The 22,395-nt window shown below is 34.5% G+C and overlaps 2 protein-coding genes across 2 annotated transcripts; both read right to left on the bottom strand.

Annotated features, from left to right (window-relative positions):
• Positions 1-815: 815 nt before the first annotated feature.
• LOC132171815 (zinc finger (C3HC4-type RING finger) family protein) lies at positions 816-6,743 on the bottom strand. Its single transcript, XM_059583217.2, has 12 exons — positions 6,590-6,743; positions 6,269-6,356; positions 6,066-6,122; positions 5,896-5,928; positions 5,716-5,793; positions 5,553-5,596; positions 5,429-5,469; positions 4,187-4,269; positions 4,019-4,110; positions 3,843-3,912; positions 1,996-2,034; positions 816-1,299 (listed from the first exon to the last, which is right to left on the bottom strand). The coding sequence occupies exons 1-12, from the start codon at positions 6,682-6,684 to the stop codon at positions 1,165-1,167; spliced, it is 855 nt and encodes a 284-aa protein (XP_059439200.2). The 5' UTR covers positions 6,685-6,743; the 3' UTR covers positions 816-1,164.
• Positions 6,744-21,236: 14,493 nt separating this feature from the next.
• On the bottom strand, positions 21,237-21,703 carry LOC132169095 (monothiol glutaredoxin-S9). Its single transcript, XM_088511188.1, has one exon. It carries the CDS (start codon positions 21,595-21,597, stop codon positions 21,304-21,306), a length of 294 nt encoding a protein of 97 aa, XP_088367314.1. The 5' UTR covers positions 21,598-21,703; the 3' UTR covers positions 21,237-21,303.
• Positions 21,704-22,395: the final 692 nt, after the last annotated feature.

The following is a 22,395-nucleotide window of genomic DNA, read 5'->3' on the forward strand; positions in this document are numbered from 1 at the left end:
CAATAGGATATCAACTTCCTGAATTAGAATTGCCTTCTCAAAAATCTCTACCCACTTAAGATCATTAAATGTTAAAATCGCCTTCTCTCCAATCCAGTATTCCTAGGATGAGAATCCCTTCAAGTTTGCTGCTCTAATTGCTTGCAATTCGTGCAATCCTTATTGAGGGGACATGTGCCGAGCCCACTTGTCCCAAGCAAGTGCGCCCTACACCTCAGGCTGCCTCGAGTAGGTAGACCTCACTCATGTCCTCTCCTGTGTAGGTTGCAAGGGATTCTGATCCGTATTTCTATCTCACATGCTACTCCTAAATATGCATAAACGAAACATTAAACATCAAAAATACTATCTTTTGTTATGGGCAATAATGTTAACTAAACTTTGGCCCCAGTCTTATGCAGACGTTTATACAACTAAAAATCAGTTGCTAATGTGTAATTGAAACATCCAGCCCTGTTTTGTGAAAGCGTAATAGTAACACCCTTTTCCAAATTTTGGCCTCATCATGAAGATCAAATCTGAATCACCATGAAATATCCAAAATAAAATCTAATTAACATAAGTAACTTTTTCCAAATACACAGCTTATCAACAAGCTTCATTAAATTCTTTTCTTTTGGATGAATTAATCAAGAAAACCATTGGCAGTGACTGCTGTTCATAACAGCTTTGTACCTCAATTGAAATTCGTCATTGTAGTTGATAAAAATGCTATATTGAGGAGCCATTGAGTACCATTGCATTCTGGCGACCCCTATGCATGCTAATGCAACACAATCATGAAACATTATTAAATGAACTACTAGATAATTAAAAACATCATCACAGACAAATATTTCTTTCAGTAATTGTATATATTGGAGGAAGCCTTTTGGTTTCAAGATCTCAAAGAGTTGTGAAGTCTCAGAACCTGCAAATCTAAGACTTGAAAATCTAAATTGTGTGTAGTCTCTTATTCTCAGCAAGCCTTTTGAGGCCATTCAAGTCTCATGAAACAATGAAGGAATCATTTGAAACTGATTGAAAGAACCAATACAAACTAGTCAATCTCAAAGCAGAACATTCTCTTCTATACCTTGCATACAACAGAAGCAGTTGCCCAAGGGGAATTTTTCACTGAAACAATGTAGACCAGTCAAAGTGTAGAATGTGTATTGTACGTTTCTAGCTGATATCACATTGATCATCTGGTGCTGAAATCCTGCGAGTGTTGTATGAATTGCAATGACTGCACTTGTGCCCTAAAATGTGAAAGCGAACATTGCTAGTATTGTTACAATCGTTGCAGAGAATTGAAACCTGTAAAATACCCATGAAACTCAGTGTTTAGCAGATCAAACTAGCCACTATAAGCGTATAGACTTCTGGTATGTTCCAGATCAGGAATGTAGAGGAACAGTGTAGACAAATAACATTGACCAAAGGCCCTCGATCAGTATAGTGCATGTCTAATAATTTATGAGTTTATGCAGTCCTTAGTCTACATCACACTAATGCAAGTCACTGGCATAATTCATCTGGATGAACTTTTAGAAGTAGCTTCACGTATGTACCTTCCAAGTGTCTACTTCTCTACCACAATAAATTATGAAATTTTGAAATGAGGAAAAAAAGAAAGGAGAAAAATGAAAAATCAGTCACTGGGTTTTCACTAAGTTGCAGCCTCAGTGAAACTCCAAAGACTAATTTTGTAATTTTGCCAAAAACAAAAAGGTAAATGACCAAAACAAAAACAAAAAACAAAAGAGTCCACAACGGTTGGAAAAAAAAACTTTAATATATGTTCCACATAGAGCAATTTTTTACACTGAAAAAATCATATAACAAACTATTATGAATGATTTTGATGGGTAATTAAATCAATATTCCTTGGATTCCATCCAAACCTAGCCTAAAATTCATGTGGAATGCGATGCAATCATATGATACAGGCATGAAGATTGCATGCCTAAAGTGAGCTTTACTAACATAGAAAAGCAAGGGTGAAGGAACTACCTCATACTGGTACACCTCGGGCATGGCAACAGCTTCTATCTAGCAAAGGAGATACATACTCATATTAGCACACATTCACTTCATAGAAAATGCAGGCACAGCCTCACAAGCAGAAAAAAAATATTTATTAATTTAGTCTAAACAAACTATAATAAACTTCTTGACATAAACACACATAAATGCATAAAACAAATGCACACCATACCCACACCATCCAGGGCTACACCAGCAGAGTTGTAAACAAGCCAAGCCCAAAAAAAAAAAAAAAAAAGGTCTATTTAGGCTGGACTTGCAAAAACTAATCACATTTTGAATTCAAGCTAAGTAAAATTAGCAGTGTGTAGCTTATCTGCTAAAAGTCAAGCTCACCTCCTTTGATCAACATCCTCATTATAGGACCAATCATGGGGTGTAAATTCCAAAACTTAAAATGAGAGATAAAGGGAAATTAAGATACCACTCATGGCTCCCAACACTTATGAATCTAACAAGGTGTTAGGTGTGCCCTATGGTTTCAATACCATCTCACTTGGTGGACTTAAAGGAATGTTCAAAGCTCAATCCAGTCCTATATCATTTAACCTCAGAAAACTCCAATTGGAGATTGGGATAATGAATTCCAGATATTCATACTCAATCCAGAATCCAAACATGTTGCCTTCTTACGGAAAAGGGATAACCCAACTCCAAACGTGATTAAGGAAAAAAGATCTGGAAACCAAATCTAACAGTACACAGGCTGCAGTTCCTTCTTAACTGGTTATGGAAAAAACATTTACAGCTTGCAGTTGTTCTCAGCTGCATTTCCAAATAAATGCATTCAAAAAGATCTGGAAACCAAATCTAACAGTACACAGGCTGCAGTTCCTTCTTAACTGGTTATGGAAAAAACATTTACAGCTTGCAGTTGTTCTCAGCTGCATTTCCAAATAAATGCATTCTTTGGAGAATCTTTTTATATCTGCATTCTGGATCATTTAGAGAAGCAAGTGATTCCAAGGGATATGGGCAGACAATTTCAAGCTAGAAGTAAAATACAGTAAACGCTTTCTCTATCTGGTGCGTTTGTATTTTAATTATTCTATAGGGTTCCAAGAGTGTAACTAGACAGCCTCAGAATACCATTATATTCTCATAAGATTTGCAGCTTAACAGATTTCAGACACCGTCATGACAACCATTTGCAATGCTAATCATTCCAATTCAAAGTAATCAATGTCATCCAATTATTCACTTACAACAAATAGTACACATGCTTGAAATACTTTTTTTTTTTTTGATAAGTAAAGTATTTGACGTAATGCTTGGAATACTTATTTAAGAAACACGAATCTGAGATACAGAAAGTACCCCCTCATAATCTTTCGCAAGATTAGCAAGAGTGAAATTGCATGTCACAAATTGCTTATCCGAAAATAACTATACCACTGAATAAATCTCAGAAACTTAGTACAATAACTGATCATATATTGTCTAAAGCCTAATAGCTGAAAGCTGATAAACCAGGTACTTGAAATGCAATACCTCAGATAAAAGAAAAATGCAAAGAACTTAAAATCAACATACTTAATAGCCTAGCAATACATTTATACAAATCTTTCTGAGAAAGTACTTAACATCACAATGACAACCGTGTGGTAGTACATAACTCCTTCCACGAAACTAAGGAATGCTACTTCTATATAACATTGATTTGAAGTGTCCTAGAAAAAAATTCCTCCTTGGAATAGGCATGAAGAATCTAAACTATCTAAACATAAATTTGATGTACAATACTGAATATAAAAGGATAAAAATATGGAAACATTTTTTTGGTAATTAAATACGAAAAAATAAAATCTCCATACCTCCTCATCTAACGATCTCCAGGAATTAGACATATTAAATACTGTCTTGGAGCAGATGGGACAACGAAACCTGGGCGACAAATCCAATGCATATTGCAAATTTAAAAAGATAATTTTACATATCAAAAAACACAGATAAATAAAATTGATAATTTTAAAAGCAGGCTGAAGTTAACTGATTCTGTTCTCTCATAGCATCAAAGCAGTCCATATGCATTGTGTGTCCACATTTCATAATTGTGGTGCCTTTAATCGAGTCAAAAAGATACTATCAGCCAAAAAGCAAATTGTTAGAACACAACACTCTTACAATTTAAAACAATTGCAACACTCAAAGCACAAACCTCATAACAAACAGGGCAGAAATTCTTCATGGAGTTCTCCACACAAGAGTGATTATCATAAAGACTCATTGAATAGCAAGATCCTAGCTCAGGACCACAATAACAACAAATGCATTCGAATATTAGCCAGAAAATAGCAGATCTGAATTAAGTTATAATATAAGCAAAGAGGGTCAAGTGGTCAATAATAAAAAAATACAAACATTAGCTAAGACAGCAAAGAAAATAAACTAAAAATAGAATTGGACATTAACATCTTCATATATGTTGATAGGATGTTCAGGAAATAAGGGTGACAGCACTCTCCATTGCTTGAACAAAGTGCCAAAACCTGAAAATTTGGCGCATCGGCTGTCTAATATGTTAAAATAATAAGCCAATATAGACATATCTAGTGACATGTTGATAATGCTCTAATCCAAAGATTTATTAGTCATTTATTATTTTAACCTCCTAATCTTCCTCATTCGTCTCTCTCATCCACCATCTTTTTCAGCCCCAATCTCTCACCCCCTTAGCCTCCAAATCTATTGGCACAACGATGGAAAAAGAAATAAAGATTTTCATGTGGTAGTGGCAATTCAACGAGTAAATCTTCCATCTAAAAACGTTCACGAGTATACAGCCCAACACTTTTACTTTACTTACCCTACGTTTCTTCAAATCTGGACTCTATTTGGCTGCCTAAAAGATCATGCTCTAATCACTATGACTTTCTTGTAACAAAAGGAGGATCCCCTTGACTACTGCTTATGTGTATGTGAAATGACCGTTCAACATGGTTTGCTTTCTTAAACATCTGTGTAAGTATTGTAGCATCACAATCCTACACCGGTTGTGCATGACTTAAATCACTAGGATGATTGCCCCATTTAATTATGTAATATTTTATTTTTCTTTATAAATAATTAATTCATTGAAAAGAGCGCTAAGGGGCGCAATCCTAGTACACGGGATGTATACAAGGGATTCATTGATAATGATGTAATATTTTATTAGCTTCCAATAACATGGAAAGTAAAAGGATTCAAGAACTCAATAATAAGATTCTCTAACTTCGAACAAAATATGATTGGAAATTGAAAACAACCCACAATATAATAATGTAATATTACTAAGAACAACCATAAACTCGTGTAAAGAAAAATAGAAGTACATATAACTGAAATGGAAACAAGCATCTCAACACACTAAGTTAATAAACCACCATATAAAGCCAAGCAGGGTAAGTAGTTTGCATACCACACTTCTTACAGTGAAAGAAATTGTCACGACCACCAACTCTGAAAAAAAACAAAAAAAAAAACAAAATCTCTGAAGTCAGATCATAGCAAATGTGAAATATACACATGTTCAGCTCACTTACCTACAAATGCCACATTCTTCGCAATGAAACTGGCCCTTATCGGTCTGCATGTATAGCCACATTATATAGCATCAAATGCTGAAAACTTAACACCATCCAAAAATCAAGGAAGTTACGTCTGCTTTGACTAAATAACTAATTGACTGAAAATAAAAATCTTTACATCATCATCATAGAATTTGCAAATGTCACAATAGTATTCTCCCATGTTGACACCACAGTTAGAACAAACCTGAGCAACCTGCAACAAAGTCGGAAAGGAAAAATATCCCATTCACCCATTAGAGGAATATAACAAGATTATACACAATAAGAGAATACCGTCCAAACCGCAAAGCCAAACCTGCTGCTCGGTATTGCAAATCAAACATACAACCTGAAACATCAAATTCCACAATCATTTTCATCAAAAGATCAACCCCATTACCAACATTCAACATAAATGCGTATATAGACATGTAAATACGCTCATAGTGTATGTGAAAGAGAAAAAGAGGCAACACTAGAACATACTTGGTTAACATCTTGCCTGACCAGTTCATGACAGTCTTCGGGGTTGCTCAGGGAGCTCTGAAATCACCAAATATAGTGAGGAAGAAGAAACCCAATAAAAAAAATTTCCAAGAAACGCATTTAAAAAAATTTATTCACCCCCATTAACACGAATATATACAAATACAAATCACACACGCGGAGAGAGCGTCAGAGAGAGAGACCATGGCCTCGTTGTGGCAGTGGCGGCAGGGGAAGATCTGGTCGCAGCATGGGGCTCGAATCTTGCATCGTCTCCGATAATGCTTGCACCTTATATAACCAAAACAGACACGCAAACTTCCACAACATCAACACCACCACCAGAACAAAACAAACAAAAGCACCAAAAAGCAAAACACGAAATAGGCTCTTTCTGGGTGAATTGATATCTACAAAATCGTCCCTTGACATCTTGATTGTCTAGAATGAGCATATTGGGTTGAGCAACAAAATTTTTTTTTTGAAAGAACATAGACAATAAAGGGTTTGATCAATCTTTTTACCCATGTTCCAATTTCCCAAAATCATTTGCTTCGGTCACTGGACGCGCAGTCGACTCTTGCTGTTCCATTGATGGGGTAAGGCCTGAAATTTGCATGATATGTTTTTGGTTGATTTTGAAAGACAAATAGGGATAATGACTTTTTGGTTGCCCACAAGTTGGAGAGATGGGTATGTATAGAAGGAGCAGTCACAATCGTTGAACAGTTTAGTACGAGAGAATATTAGGTGTGTTTGGCAAACTATTTTTATTTTTTGTTTTTCTAACAAAAAAATCCACTTTTTGGGGATCCAGATCCTCTCCGGTCCTTAAAAGACTGGAGAGTATTCAATTAACGGCTTAGATTTCATAAAAGAAATCCAAGCGTTAAAAATGAGACACGTCGGATCTAGAATAAAAGAATAAAAAAAAAAAAAAAAGGTAAGTTAACGTTAACTTCTCCGTTAGACATTCTTTAGAGAATAAAAAAAATCAGTAAATAAAATAAAAAAAGAAAGCAAAGAACGATGAAGGCAAAGGCGTGAAGAAAGAGTTGTAGGGACGGATTTGGGAGGTTCTTCATTTTCTTTTTCCTTTAGTAGTTCATGAGTCGTTCTAATTTTCTTCATTTCAAAATCATTGTGTTGATTTTGTTTATTTTCTCCTCTATTTGATGCCAGATTTTTCATTTATGTTTTCTGGGTTCTTCATTTTTCATTCATTTTTTATGGGTTCTTCATTTTTTGACGTGGCTGCAGTTCAGTTTACTTAACCCACCCACTCACCCCATCCACTTTCCTTCTTGGCTTCTTCTCTCTCTCCCCCACTTCTCAACTCCGGTGATGCCCACCTACCAGCGCGACCCGCCACCCACGCCCAGCCAGATCCTCCACCCAACCGGCTTCGAAAATCCAATGCCGCCCAGCCCACCGAATGGCCGGAGCAGGCCGCACCCACTATCCCTGCCCAGCCAGCCGGAATAGGACGCTACCCATGCCCATGCCGATCCTCCCGTCCAGTCGAAATGTCCAGTAACTCTCCTCTGCAGGGGGTGTTCGGACAAGCTGCTAGGCTGTACGGACACCAATTCCAGCAAGCATGTTTTTTGCTCGCAAGGCCGTGTTCGGACAGGCACTAACCCTGTCCGGACACCCCGTACCTATTATGCCAAAAAACATGTTTTTAGTGAGCCCAGGTCTAGAGTTTGATATACTGATATATATATATACACATCATTATAGAAGAAAGGATGTACGAATTTTTACCCCCAGAGAGTTCGTTAGAGGCTGTGCAAAGAGATATCATATGTGGTGAGCGTTAAATTGAATCTCTTAGAATTTGAGTTATTCCTTTGATAAATCTATGGTTGAAAAGTCTATCGGAATGGTCCAGTAAAGAAGAATCACGTTGAAGAAGATTGTGAGCAAGAAAACAAGTTGTAGGCTTGTCAATCTTACAGAGCCAAGGTCTTACAAAGGGTTGTAAGTGTTCCTAATGTCTGTAATCTTTGGATAATCTTTTGATAGTGATTTCCTGGGTTTGGCTGCCCCGGAGAGGTTTTACTTTTAGATCATTTTCTAAAAGGTTTCATCTTCGTAACCAAAATATTCGTGGCTGCCTTTTTATTTCTTTATATATTTTGGTGATTGAATTGTTTATTGCTTCATAGTATTAATTCCTCATAAACTGTGATAAACAAGTTTTTGGAGTTGTTAAGCGTTTTTCAATGTAGATATCATAATGGGCTTTTACTTTGAAGTTAAGATCTATTGTTTCTATACATAAATCTAGTTTGCATTGTCTATGCTTACTGTAAACATGCATGCATGCTAGATGATGTGATTTAAAGATTTTGTGATGTTTAAGAATTATATAAATTATTGCATACATTAGGATCTATATAGTTAGATCTAGATTTTTATTGCTGTCACATTCGATCTTCGAGTACTGAATGACCGGTGGAGGCAATAAGGGTGACTGATCTTAGCATGTGATTTGCAATGTTAATAAGTGAGATTTCTAAGAACGTGGATAAACGACCAATGTAAGTAAATGCTTGTAGATTTGATACTCTTTAATTATGCAAATGTGATATTCTTCAAACGTTTCTTACTTAATTAAACCTAAAATTTATGTTATGAGCCTAATATTTCTATCGAATAATATAATTGAAAATTGTAACTGTATTTTGAATAATTGGACAATATACGGTGGGTTGTCATGAATGGATGGTAGACACTCGTAGGGTATGTACACATTATTCTATGGTTTAGTTCAGTTTAACTGGTGTCGCTTTGGTACCAAGGGTTTATAGTGTGCAAGACACACACCCATGTTTTATTGGTAATCACTATGAATGGACTACATTAGTGGTGGTATGTGAGAACATCGAGGCACCAGTGTTGTAGTGCTCCAGAATTTTCAAAGTTATTTAAATAGATTATTTTGATGATGATGTTATTTTAATATTCATTTTAGCCAATGATTTTAACTCTTGGGAAATTTATGGTGTTACGGAGAGTGGTAATTAGAGAATGATAATTGGTGAAATAATAAGATAGAAAATGATAGGAAGAATAGTATTGATAGGTAGAATAGTAAGGGAAGGTATAATAGTTAATGGTAGGTATAATAGTATTGGAATAGTAAAAGGAGGGTAGAATTGTAAATGTAATGTAGAATAGTTAATGGTATGTATAATAGTGTTGGTAGGTGGAATAGTAAAATGAGGGTAGAATTGTAAATGGAAGGTAGAATCAGGGACGGAGCCAGAAAATTTTATGGGAGGGGGCAGTTAAAATTTTTTTTATTAAAAAAAAATTATTTTGATTATTTTTCATGAAATAAAGACTACCATAAGAACAAAAAAAAAAATGTGAGCATTTGAAAATAAGGGCAAAAAAATTGACATTTGAAAGTAAGGATCAAAAATTAAAAAAACTTAATGGGTATGGCCCAAAAAAATTAAGAATAGGGCCAAAAGTTTTTATTGGATATGGCCAAAAAATCTAAAAATAGGGCCAAATGTTTTTGGAAGGGCCCCAAATGACTAAACTTAAAATTTTACATTTTTTTTTTTACTTAAAATTTTTTTTCCCCTTATTTTGGGGGGGGACCATGGCCTACCCCGGCCCGGTCCCCCCCTCCCTCCGTCTCTGGGTAGAATAGTATTTGGTTTTCCCTATAAATAGAGCTCTCCCCCTTCACAAATTTCTCCACTCCTCTCCCTTCTCTTCCACATATTCTTCTTCTTCTGCTTTCTACTCGATCTTTCTTCTTTCTGAGAATGTTTACACAGAGCAGAAAGAGAAAGGGTGAGACAAGCAGAGAGATGGTGAGAGGCAGAGTTAGAGGGAGAGGCAGTGAGATGAAGATACTTCAGAGAAAGATGGAGACAGAGAATCAGAGATTGAAAGGGAGTTTTTGGAGACAATGAGAGATATTGAAAGAAAGAGAAATTGTGAGAAGCAAAATGGGTTTCAACAAGTAATTACCTTTGATGATCCATTCATGTAATCCACTATAAGTATTATTACTTACTGTGAGTGATATTGATATTCAATAATACAGATCTTTGTAGTTGTATTAAATGTCTGGCCTTTCGATATATATGCTTCAACAATGATTTATATTATTGTGAATCAATTGACTCATTACTTTACAGTTTTTTGTAGTGCTTGCAGGAATAGAAAGTCAAAGTAATTACGCAGGTGTGATTAGAGATTCATATTTGAGATGTACAGAAACTCTAAGTTGGTAGAGTTTGTCTAGAGTTTAGACAGTCGGATAGAGTTGTATAAATGCCTTGTTCGGCATAACTGTGGGTATTTTGTATAAAGAAAAGTATTTTTAAGAGTATTGTTTTGTATTGATAATTTCAGATTTTCTGCTATGTAAGATTATTTCAGCGTAACACTCGAATTATTTACAAAATAAAAGAAGAGAAATATTGTAGTGTTACAAGTGTTGTAATATAGGTACCTTTAGAGTCCCAGGGACGGAGCCAGCCTTGAGAATGGGCAGGGGCCATGGCTGAAAAAATTTAATGGGCAGGGGCCCATTAGCAAAAAAAAAAAATTAACCATAAAAAAATTGTTTTTATCTTTAAAAAAAAAAAAAAAAAATTTGTCATTTTGGGGGGGGCCCTGGCCCCTGCCAGTCCCCCCCTTCCTCCGCCCCTGCTTTAGACAGTTTCAACCTTATTGCGAATGGGTTAAAATATCAGGTAGACCATATTAAGAAAGTTACAACTACACCATATACAATTGTGTATAAATTTTAAAGTTGGCATGATTTATGAATTTCTACATTAATTTGTGATTAAACCATGCATATACTTTTTAGTCCTCAAAAAAAAAAAAAAAAAGGGAAGGAAGAAAAGGAAAGAAAAGTTATCTTGTGATTAATTTGTGAATTTCTGCATTATTAATAGAGCACTTTAATTCCCTTCTTTTAATAAATATTTTCTTTGTAATAGAATTGAATTCACGCTGATGTGGCGTGGATTGATTGGCCAAGAAAAATGCTAGAGAGCCAAAGAGTTGAACCAAAAAAAATTTCCAAACTAATGTGGGAGAGTTTTTAAATTAAAAAAAAAAAAAGTAATTTTCTTTCCTTTGTTTGCTACTCACGGTCTGCCTTGTCAGTTTGAAAAAAAATTTAGCATTTTCTTCCTTTTTTTTTTTTTTTTAAACCTGAGAAGTTTCAATTTTCACAGAGCTGAAGAAGAAGACCGTCAACGACCCACGTATCGACCGTATTGAGATAAGAGTTATAGTAACTCAAGAGACAAATAACTCGAGAGCTAAGAGTTATAAGAACTCAAGAGACATGAGTTACAAATGATAAATTAACTTGTTAATGCAAAATTAGAAAAGACTTGTACTGTTCATATTTTTTTCTCTATAAATAAGAGTATTGTACATAATAAAAATATGGGAAAAATGTAGACATGAAAAAGCTTTGATGTGTGGATGTAGGTCATAGGCCAAACTACCCTAATTCTCTTATTCTCTCTTCCTTTTTCTCATTTCTCTTCACTAAATTATAAGTTTTAATATGGTATCAGAGCTATAGGCTAATGCCAATTATCGGTGCTATGATTTTTTTTTTTTTTTTGGGTTAAATACTATGCCCCTAGGGTTTAAACACTTTATTTATTTTTTTCTCATTTTTATCATAAGAGGTACCTGTGGTTTTTATAAAGACGGAGATGGTACCTCCGTTAAAATTCTGTCCAAAACTTAATGGAAAGCCACGTTAGTACCAATCAAATGTCACCACGTGTCACATAATTAATTTTTTAAAAAAATATTTAAAAATATTAAAAAGATTAAAAAATTATATTTTTTCAAAAAAAAAAAAAAAAAAATTGGGGGTGGCTACGGCCACCCTTTGGTCATTTGGGGGTGGCTGGTCACCCCTTTGGCCATGGCCACCCCCATCTGCTAGGCAAACCACCCTAAGGAGACAAAGGGGTGGCCAAAACCACCCCAGTGGGCGGTGCTTTGTGATAGAGGAATTAATAAATTTAATTGGGATACAGAGTACCATAATGAGAAAATTGTTGCTTTCGACGTCAACAAAGAGGTGTTCCGTACCACTCCACTTCCCAACGGTTTCCATTATAATAATTTCTACTTTGTCAATTTCACAGTCTTCCATTATAATAATTTCTACTCTGTCAATTTCACAGTCTTCAACAGGTTCGTTGCTATAATGGATTTTCCAAAGGAAAGGGTAATCTCTGGTTATCCTATGTATAGAGTTTGGTTATCATATTAAATTATAAGTTTTAATATGGTATCTGAGCTATAGGCTAATGCCAATTATCGGTCCTATGATTTTTTTTTTTTTTTTGGTTAAATACTCTTTTGCCCCTTAGGGCTTAAACACTTTATTTTTTTTCCCTTATGGTTTCATTTTCATTTTTATCACATGAGGTACATGTGGTTCTTATAAAGACGGAGATGATACATTCGTTAAAATTTTATCCAAAACTTAACGGAACGGAACGCTATGTTACGTGCTTACGTAACCTGATGAGAACTAAGTAGAAAGATTGATATGGTAGGATTTTCGAGGAATTCTGAACCTCCTACGAAATTTTCGAGGAATCCTAAACCTCCTATGAGCAATTCGAGGTGCTCTAAACTTTTACAAACACATAGTTTGGATAATTTACTTGATTCCTTAATTTCTTATTCATAAATAATGCAGTATTTAAAGAAAATAGAAAATAGAGTCCCACATGAGATAGAACTTCCATTTAAAATAAATAAATCTATTCCTACCCAAATAGAAAAATCTAATCATACCCAAATAACAAATAACAAGATAAAAGAGATAAACATAACATAAGAGTCTTACACACACAACATTTAAAATAATAAAATAACTATAAAACATTAATGAACTAAATAACCTAATTGATAATACTTCATAACAGACTCACTACCTAACAATGACTACACGTAATACGCTATGTCAGCAAATAAAATGACTTTGGGAAAGAACCTCTCAATCATGAGGCGATTGAGCTACCTCTTGGAGACCCATCCCCCATAATTGTGATTCATCGTACATACAAAGTATGAAGATGATTGAGGCCTTGGTTGTCAACTATATATAATATAAGCTTCCTGCCCAATCAGCCCGCACCACATCAGCGTGAGTTTATGTTTAAGAAAAACACTTATTGAAAAAGCCAAGAAGGTGAAGAGCTAGCTGGGATTAAACTTCACTTTTGGAATTAATGTAGAAATTCACCAAGTAATTAAAACAAATTACAAAACCTAATTCAACCCTCTACCACGAAAACATATCTAAATTAGGTTGAAAAAAATTTATTTAATTAATTATGTTTATTTAACTCATATATATTTCTCGTGCAGTTTTTACATGTATGTTTAATTAAATTAATCATATTAATTTGAAAGAAAGAGCTTTATCCTAAAATTTTATATTATATAATAAAATATATATCTATAACCTCCTTTGTGATCTTATTTCAACGCAAGTCGCTTATTATTTATTTCTAAATTTAACACAAAAAGTTAGGGTTTCTGTTTTTCATTTTTTTTTTTTTTTTTTTCGGTGGACTCTCCTCCATAGCGCCATGGGCAACTAAGGGCCATGTATGGGCCGAATGAGGCCCGACAATACCAACCCAATAATTTTAAAGTACTATAATGGAATATTCGGAATTTGTTTGTCATTGTAAAAATCCTATTTTCTCCCCTTTTTTAGGATTTAAGCATATATAGTCCAACTCCACCAAACACACTCGGGCATAAATTAGGGGGACCTTAACACTAATTTAATGCGGGGTGTTACAAAGGAGAAGGATCCTCTCCATTTCATTTGAAATGGAGAGGATCTATTTAGTTGTTTTAAGAGGACATTTTTGTCCAAATGAAAAATAGCAAGCTCAAAAATGACAAAATTGTCCCCCCTAAAAACTACTAACTTGTTCTTCTTCATTTCAAATGAAATGGAGAAGATTCAAGTCCAACGTGGTGTGTGTGTGAGAGAAAGTGAGAGAGAGAGAGAGAGAGCTGAATAGCAAGGGGGCCCGACTCCTTAGGTTCCATACCCTGAAGGGCAATCTCCTAAAAACCTAGAATGTTTTATAGGTGAAAATCGATCAAGTGAAATTTCACGACTTAGTAAGTAAAGTATACAAAGAAAATATCAATAAGGGGTGAAACCCAGCAGTTTATAAAAGCTATAGGGATCAGATATAACATTATGCAAAAGAGTTCTTGTTGTAATAACAAGGCGGAAAATCATGTTGATGCATAATAATAATAATAATATATGTTGTCACACATGGACAAGTCATAGCCACTACTCCATACGGTATATATGTACCCTTAACTTTCTTACGGTGAGCTTTGTGTATTCCGTAGAAGATTTGGTACAATATTGATGCTCCAATAAGGTACAATAACTAGTCATCGCTAATGGTTCAATTGGGTGAACCACATCATAAGTAATGCTGTAGGTGGTACCCGCCACTCGTATATGGCTGCACTGTTCACTCTGGCCAATGGATTCAAGGCAAATAACATAAACATAAACTTTGGACCACAAGGTTAAGCTTATATAATGGTATGCATATACTTAACACATTTTTTTTTTTTTTTCTCATGGAAGCCATATCATACGATGTAATTAATAATTTCATTTTACATGTATGCATTTGTAAAACTCACACGATGCATCATTTCCCTTTTCTCACACACCCATGTACACAATACAAAGTTCATACGGTTATACAAAGTTCACATGTTAATATAAATCATGCACATTGAATAATAAATTTAGACTTGCTATTAGGCTTAATTTGATTCACCACCATTATCGCAAAATTTAGTTTTCACGTGAGTTTATTCACCATTATCGCAAAATTCCTCTTGGTAATAGTCCTCAAATCCTCCAATACCACCGCTTACGAAAGGCTCTAGTGTTAGTCACATGTCTAGGCTAGAACACCCTAAAAAACCTTAAAACATTGATTTTTAAGCATTTTACCAGCTGACCAATCTATCATTGCTAGGAAACGTTCAATCGTTCAGAACGTTTGATCGTTCCTAGCAACATTCGATTGTTGGCAAACATCGATCGATCGTTTTACAAGAGATGATCGTTAATTGGGTAGAAACTCTAAAAACCCAAAAATGTCCTATGTTTAACCTAGCTACCTATCACGTTCCAAGGTGCCAAACATACTTCTCAACACTATTCTAAGCACAAACCGGCCTGAGGCACCAGACCTCAACACAAGAATCTAATACCAAAGTTCAAAACTTTCTATCAAAAATCAAACATTTTCTCCAAAACACAAAGCTTCTTAAAAACAAACTTCTAAATACAAGGATCAATGATTAAGTAAGCATACAACACAAAAAGAAACAAGCTTTGGGTGTAGGGTTTTCATCTCTTGAAAGTAGAGACTCCAAAACCCTTCAAGAAATCCTTTATTCTCCTCTCTCTCTCTCTCTCTAGGGTTTGGTGGCTATTGGAGGAACAAAATGGGGCTTAAGGGTCATCCAAGACCATTAAATAGACTCAGTCCCATGAGCCCTTGCTGAAATGACTAATTCTTATTCACACATAGACTAACACTGATCGGTCGTTAAAATCACCGATCGATCGCCACACTAATTGATTGTTCAAAATCACTAATTGATTGCTAGGGTTTTAAAGGAGAACTGTTCGATCGTTCTCAGACTCCGATCAATCGTTTTGCATAGGAACTATCCAAAAATTCTATTTACCCTCCCTTTGGGACTTAAGATTAACTCCAAACATACCTAGGCCAAATCATGGCACCCTTAATTCTAATCTTACACTACAAAAAAATATGGGTTTAGTGACGTGGCAATTGTTCATTAGTTGTTGCCACGTTATTTAATTATAACGTGTTAAAAGACGACACATTACCATTATTATTGGTAACGTGGCATTTTTAACATGTTACCATATGGTGACGTGGCAAAAATGCCACGTTACCATAAGATGACGTGCTAAATAGACACGTCATCTTATGGTAACGTGGCAATAAGACACGTTACTAAATGGCAACGTGGCAATAAGACACGTTACTAAATGGCAACGTGTCAAAATGACACGTTACAAATTGGTTAAAATTTTAAAAAAATTAAAAAATAAAATTTTTCAGAAATTTGATGATAAAATTGTTTAAGTGACTCCTTGCATTATTTGCTAGATGAGAAATGTTTTTTTTATACAAGTGTAATCTTGTAATCTTGTAAACAATCATACAATTTTGTTGACATTCATTCTATTATTAATAACTTTGAGAAAAAAAAATTGGGGCTTAGGACTTTTGATCATGATCTAGATTGCATGCAATGTTATAGTTAATTAAATTTAGTGACTCCTTAGCAATATGATGGAGTACTATTTATGAAAAGATCGAGTTAAATTCTTAATAATCCTATCAATTAATTAACCAAAGGGAACTAGCCGATGCAAGCCCTGAACATGCATGGTGGAAATATGCACGCCATATGCGTAATATTATGCATATTTAAAATTGATATATATATATATATATATATATATATATATATATATATATATATATATATCAACTTAATTAATTATCAATTACTAAGCTTAATATAAAGCTTAATAATTTGCAAGTATATATTAATATAAAGCTTTATATCAATTATATATAATTGATATAATATATATTAAGCTTTATATAGTATATATTAATATATATAATTGATATAATATATATTAAGCAAAAAAATTGATTCTTGTAGAATTAGAGCGGGGTGCTACAGAGAGTGATGAGAGAGAAAGGGAGAAATGGGGGTGTTGAATCGCCGCCGCCCATATTAGAACTATATATGTTGCATTGGATCTTGTACATAATACATTGCAAACCATAAATGGTTAATCCTACAAATGAGCTTGCTTTAAACTGTCCTGGAAGATAGGTTCATAATTATTGATACTTTTCTTTTTCACCTGGCCGGATAACATAATTTAATTGGAATCTCTACTTGTTGCTAACAGTAGGATGTAAGGCTCGGTTTGTTAATGTGTTTTGATGAGTATTTTTTGTTTTTTGTGTGAAAAAAATATTCCAAAGTGATATAAAAGTAAAAGCTATATATTTTTATTTTTTTAGGAGTGTATAATGTTTTGATTCTCTGTTAATGTTTTTGTTTAAAAATAAATAAAAAGATAAAAAATAAAAAATTTTAACAACCGAAGCCAATGTTTTTATGCAGCAGGATATAATCATTTGATGGAACCTCTCCAAAGGACTTTATCCAAAGCATACCAAACAGTTTCACCCTATATTTATGAGAATCTAATTCTAGGAAAAATAAAGACCAATAAAAGATATATATTCTATGTAACACAACTTAGTCTAAATTCCTAGCACTTGTAGTACTTGACCATCCTTTTCCACCCCCTTGCTCCAAGATGCATCAAGCACAATGTACATTTACAATAAATAAATAAAAAAAAAAATTAAAAAGAAAGAAAAAGAAAGCTATGTAAATGTGATTCTGTATTCACTTGATGGGCAAATTGCCAAGTCCATTTTTGGAAAGGCAAATATCTGTGTTCTTAATCTGTGAAATGACCTGTCATGTTAAATGTAAATCATGGGACTGTTTAGGTTTGATTGTAAGAGAAAGAATGTTCAACCTTAGGATTCAAGGAAGCAAGAGTACAAGGAATATGGCAAATGCAGGGAGGTTGCATCCGACCAGGTTGGTTAAACAGACAGCTGTGGTTTCTTCTCAATAATTGTAAAAGGTTGTACAGATTTCTTCTGTTTTATCTTATATCATCTTCATTGAAACTTCTTGATTAAGATTGATGGTGATTGATCAGCAAAAGCCAACAAGTTCAGGGTTTTGTGCGATTCTTTGGGTCAGATGGCACCTATATATGATATTCTGTTCGATCTTTCTTTCTTCGACCAAATCTATATGCTTGTCTCCATTTACCAGTGAGGAATCTGCATGCTCATTACATCTGTGTATGGTTATTTCTAAGATAAATGTTGCTAAGATAATGTACTATCTCAGATGGTTATGGCCATCCAAACAAAGCCGGAAATACCAAATTATCTCCTTGATCAAAGAAAGCGGGGTGAGGTTTGACAAGACTAGAATTGTTTTGACAACGTATGATAATAAACAAAATATAAGGATTGAAGGCCATAACGGTAATTCACAAAGAGAAAAAATAATGAGTGCATGGGGTTGAGAAAATATCCTAGCTGCCCAAAGAAAATAAAGAATAACTTTGAAATATTGGAATATTATTTAAAATTCAGAATGAAGAACTAAACCCACAAGACTGACTTGTATGGTTGAAGTAAATAGACTTTTTGCTAAGAACGGTTAAAGTCTAATTATTACATAAAATCAAACTGCGAATAGAAATAAAGATTTTGCCAAAAATCTGGTGAAAGCTGGAAATAATTCCCTATGAAAATGAATGAGGAAAGAAAATTTTCATAAAATGGCAAAAAATAACTTTTCAAAGTGATTTGAAGGGAAAATAGTGGATTTTGGGCCCAACGTGGTATTGACTACAACGTGCGCATCGAAAAAGCTTTTTGAATTGGGGTCATATGCACGATTCTGATACTTGTCGAAAAAGTTATGCCTGATTTATCATCTAATGCGGAATATTGCCCCAATTATGCTTGATTTTACTGATTTTTGTCATTTTTGCGTTGATCTTCCTTATCAAAGATTTTCTAACATTATTAATTCAGAATTTGACAACTCAGCATGTGCCGATTCTCCTGCATCAGAGAGCAGCGTGTTTTAGTTGGTGCCTGTAAAGCTAACTAACCCTGTCTAGTCTGATACCAAATGTACACAAATGAAATACTCATGCTCATTGGACTTATTGATATCTGTGTGCATTTTGCCTTCATATCATATGAGCAGTAATTTAGTTAAAAGCAACATGCATTCTGGTTGTGACGACCATCTTCAAGGTCAAAAGCTAATATAGTAACAAAGCTACAGCCTTGCCCCTACTAGAAATCCTGGTTTTGTATATCCCTGCGAGTAAAGAATAACTTTTTTTTTTATTATTTTTTTTTTCAGTGAAGAATAATAATTAATTAGGAGTGTTAAAAAAACTGGGAACTTAATCACAAAATAAAAACAAATTTTGTAGTCATCTTGCAAGTTGTTTCCATTTCAAAAGAAACTAGTAGCCCTCTCCTCTCTCTCTCTCTCTCTCTCTCTCTCTCTATATATATATATATATAGATAGATAAACTAACACACTTTAGGGGTTCAGATAAGTTTGCCTTAATCTGTTCCTTTCATTTTTGTAACCGTTTTATGTGGTCATATTGAGAGGACTGATTCACCTATCAATTTGTCTAATTTCCTACTTTTTGTTTGTATTTTCGCCTTATTGTTTTTGTTTTGGGTCTATTGTTGGAGAGTTCACCCTTTTTTCAGTTTTTGGTAGCATTTTCATAAGATTTCCCATTCTCTCTTCTTTTTGAATCAAGAGTGAGATGGATCCTTCATTGTAACCCTTTTTCCAAATTTAATTAGAGAAAAAATAAAAAATAAAAAGACCGACAGACTTGCTAAAGAAGTATATGTAAGTGGCAATGATATCGAAGGAGTATAATGAAGATTCTAGCAAGCTCCAAACTGATGATACATATATTTCACAAATTGTTTTTACCACAGAGGCAGCTAGGTTGAAGTTGTTAAATCACCAGTTATCCTAAAAGCTTAAGCTGATAGAAAGAGATAAGTTTAATCACTTAATCATTACTTTAATACTCCATCTCACGTGTGGGCTCAAACTCCATTTTAATAGATGAGGCTCAACATGTGCAATATTTAATTTAAATGGGAGTGAATTGGCGGAGTTAAGATTCGATCGTAGGATATTTAGCTCTAATACCATGTTAAATCGCCGATTATCCTAAAAACTTAAGTTGATAAAAAGAGATAAATTTAATTACTCAATCATTACTTTAATAGAGGTTTCTGGTAAACCTTGAACAAAGTTTTCACCCACACTAACACTTATTCTAACCACATGGCTAGTGCCACAAAACGAAGAGAACAAAAGCAAAACAAATATTTAAAGAGGTAAAGGCAAGGAATGTAGTACCACTCTTTACCCGAAAGTAAAAGAATCAAATATGGCAACACACACTAGAAAGTTAGGAATTTTCCTTTTTTTGAACTTTTTGCATATGGAGGGATGCAAAAGGGATTTCCAAAGTTGGATTCTCTCCCTCCCAGAAATTTTACCTTTGTTTTCAGGAAGTTGTCGAAGAACATTTTTTTTCTCCAACTCAAAGAGCCCACTTCCCCTTCTGTTGTTTGCAGCACTTTATGCATTTGGGGCATGCAATTGGGATTTCAAAAGCTGGATTCTCTCCTTCCCAGAAATTATCTTTATTTTTGGGAAGTTGTTAAAGTTTACGCTTCTCTTTATTTGTTTGTAGGACTCTTATATATATATATTATATATTAAGCTGATTATGTTGAAATGCTTGTGTATATATATATATATATATATATACACACACACACACACATATATATATATATATATATTAAGCTGATTATGTTGAAATGCTTGTGCATATTATAATATTATTTTGTGCAACTTCAGTCAGGGTATCCTGCATGAACATGTACAGAACATGTGCGAGTGCACGTGCAATAGACACATCAGAGAGAGATTTTGCCTGCCAGTACTAGGACTAGGACTTCATATTCCATTTTAGACATTATTCTAGTGACCCTAATAACTACTTAGAACTCATGTATGGAGCAGAGAGAACAAACTCTCAAATTTCAAGCTTTGAAAATCACATTCACCCAATGGATTTGGCTTAGACGCTGTAATTTTTAAAATGGTCCATATTTAACTTCATTTTTCTACTACCGTTGAAAAAACTAAAGCACATGTATATCGTGTCCTGTTTTTTCACAGATGGAGTTAAATTGCATTGAATACAGGGAAACTGGGTGTATTTAAAGCCAAACTTCATTAAGAATAGGAAGCAGATTACACACTACTAATTAGCTAATCAAATGCTACAAAGTACTTCACACATAAAAACTACAGACTATTACTACAATACTAATTTGACCCAAATTTTTTAAATTTCCTTCCAACAAGCCATTGGAGGATATATATATATATAGGTAAGATAAACCACCCGGTGATTTAAGGATGCAACAGTCGTGGCATCAACTGGCCACTTAGATGGAGAGACATGACTTCATTGGTGGATCCTATGAGATGTCCCCCAATGAAGACAATTGGTACAGGCGCATTGCAGCCCAACTTCATGAGAGCTTTCTCCATTTCCCTGCCTTCAGGATCTTGGTCGATCTCACAGACCATGGGGGTCACTCCAAGTTCCTTGAACAGAACTTTGACTGCATAACACATGCAACAAGAGCTCTTACTGAAAATCACAATACCCTTCTCAGCCAATTTTGACACCTTGTCTGCCATCTCAAGACTGTCTTCTTAACAAGTATGGAATTGTGTTGAAAAGATGAGTAAGTCCAATAATTTTCAGAAGTTCTTGGGGTTGCCTTGGAAGTTTGTTTATTTTGGTTTCGGGGTTGGCTTTATGAGAAGGAGAAGGTTGTTTAAAATTGAGCCCTTGTGCTAGACTATTTATAGGGACAGCTCAGAGTGCGCTGCTTTATTTGAACATGAAGAGCATTTCAACAGAGAATCTGCATATTTAAAGCAACTTTTTTAAGCCCAAGACTACTGTGTTTCTAAGATTTCTAACCAGTTGGCAGACATATTTTCTACACGCATATAACTCTTATTATCACACTACCTTGCTATGACTTGTCAACCATCTGATATGTAGACTTCTGCTACTCTTTCCAAGATAGATGGACCAAAATTATACAATCAAGTTGTGGGGAGACGTGTACAGCTATTGACCATTTCTTCAACTTTTTGCAGATTTTATGGAAGCAAAGAATACTTGCTATCATGACACAAGAAAAGTTGAAAATTCTATGAGGCCTGTCTATTTATACCAGATTCTCTCAATCACCTTCATTGAGTTCTTGTGCATAAAGATTGGGACTGAGATGGGCTTTCGGTGGCTGTGATTCTTCCTGTTGCGTCCACCAACTTGCATGATTCCTTCTCACACGTGTAGGCTGCTGGTAATAATGCTAATCCTTCTTAATCTTGCCTTCAAAGGCAAGCAAGTCCAGAGCTCATCTTATTGCAAAATTGGCTTCTGCTCATAATTCTTGTGGTTATATTTTCTTTTCTTTTGTT

Source organism: Corylus avellana, chromosome 1 (assembly GCF_965113065.1).
Source record: "Corylus avellana chromosome 1, dhCorAvel1.hap1.2, whole genome shotgun sequence".
NCBI lineage: Eukaryota > Viridiplantae > Streptophyta > Magnoliopsida > Fagales > Betulaceae > Corylus > Corylus avellana.

Bases quoted from the DNA above. Each gene is read 5' to 3' on its own strand.
- LOC132171815 (XM_059583217.2), bottom strand. From the start codon at position 6,684: ATGCAAATTTCAGGCCTTACCCCATCAATGGAACAGCAAGAGTCGACT. The intron at 5,929-6,065 runs GTATGTTCTAGT...TTGATGTTTCAG, and splicing joins TCAGGCAAGATGTTAACCAA to GTTGTATGTTTGATTTGCAA. The intron at 4,111-4,186 runs GTTTGTGCTTTG...TTTGGCTGATAG, and splicing joins TCTGCCCTGTTTGTTATGAG to TATCTTTTTGACTCGATTAA.
- LOC132169095 (XM_088511188.1), bottom strand. From the start codon at position 21,597: ATGGCAGACAAGGTGTCAAAATTGGCTGAGAAGGGTATTGTGATTTTC.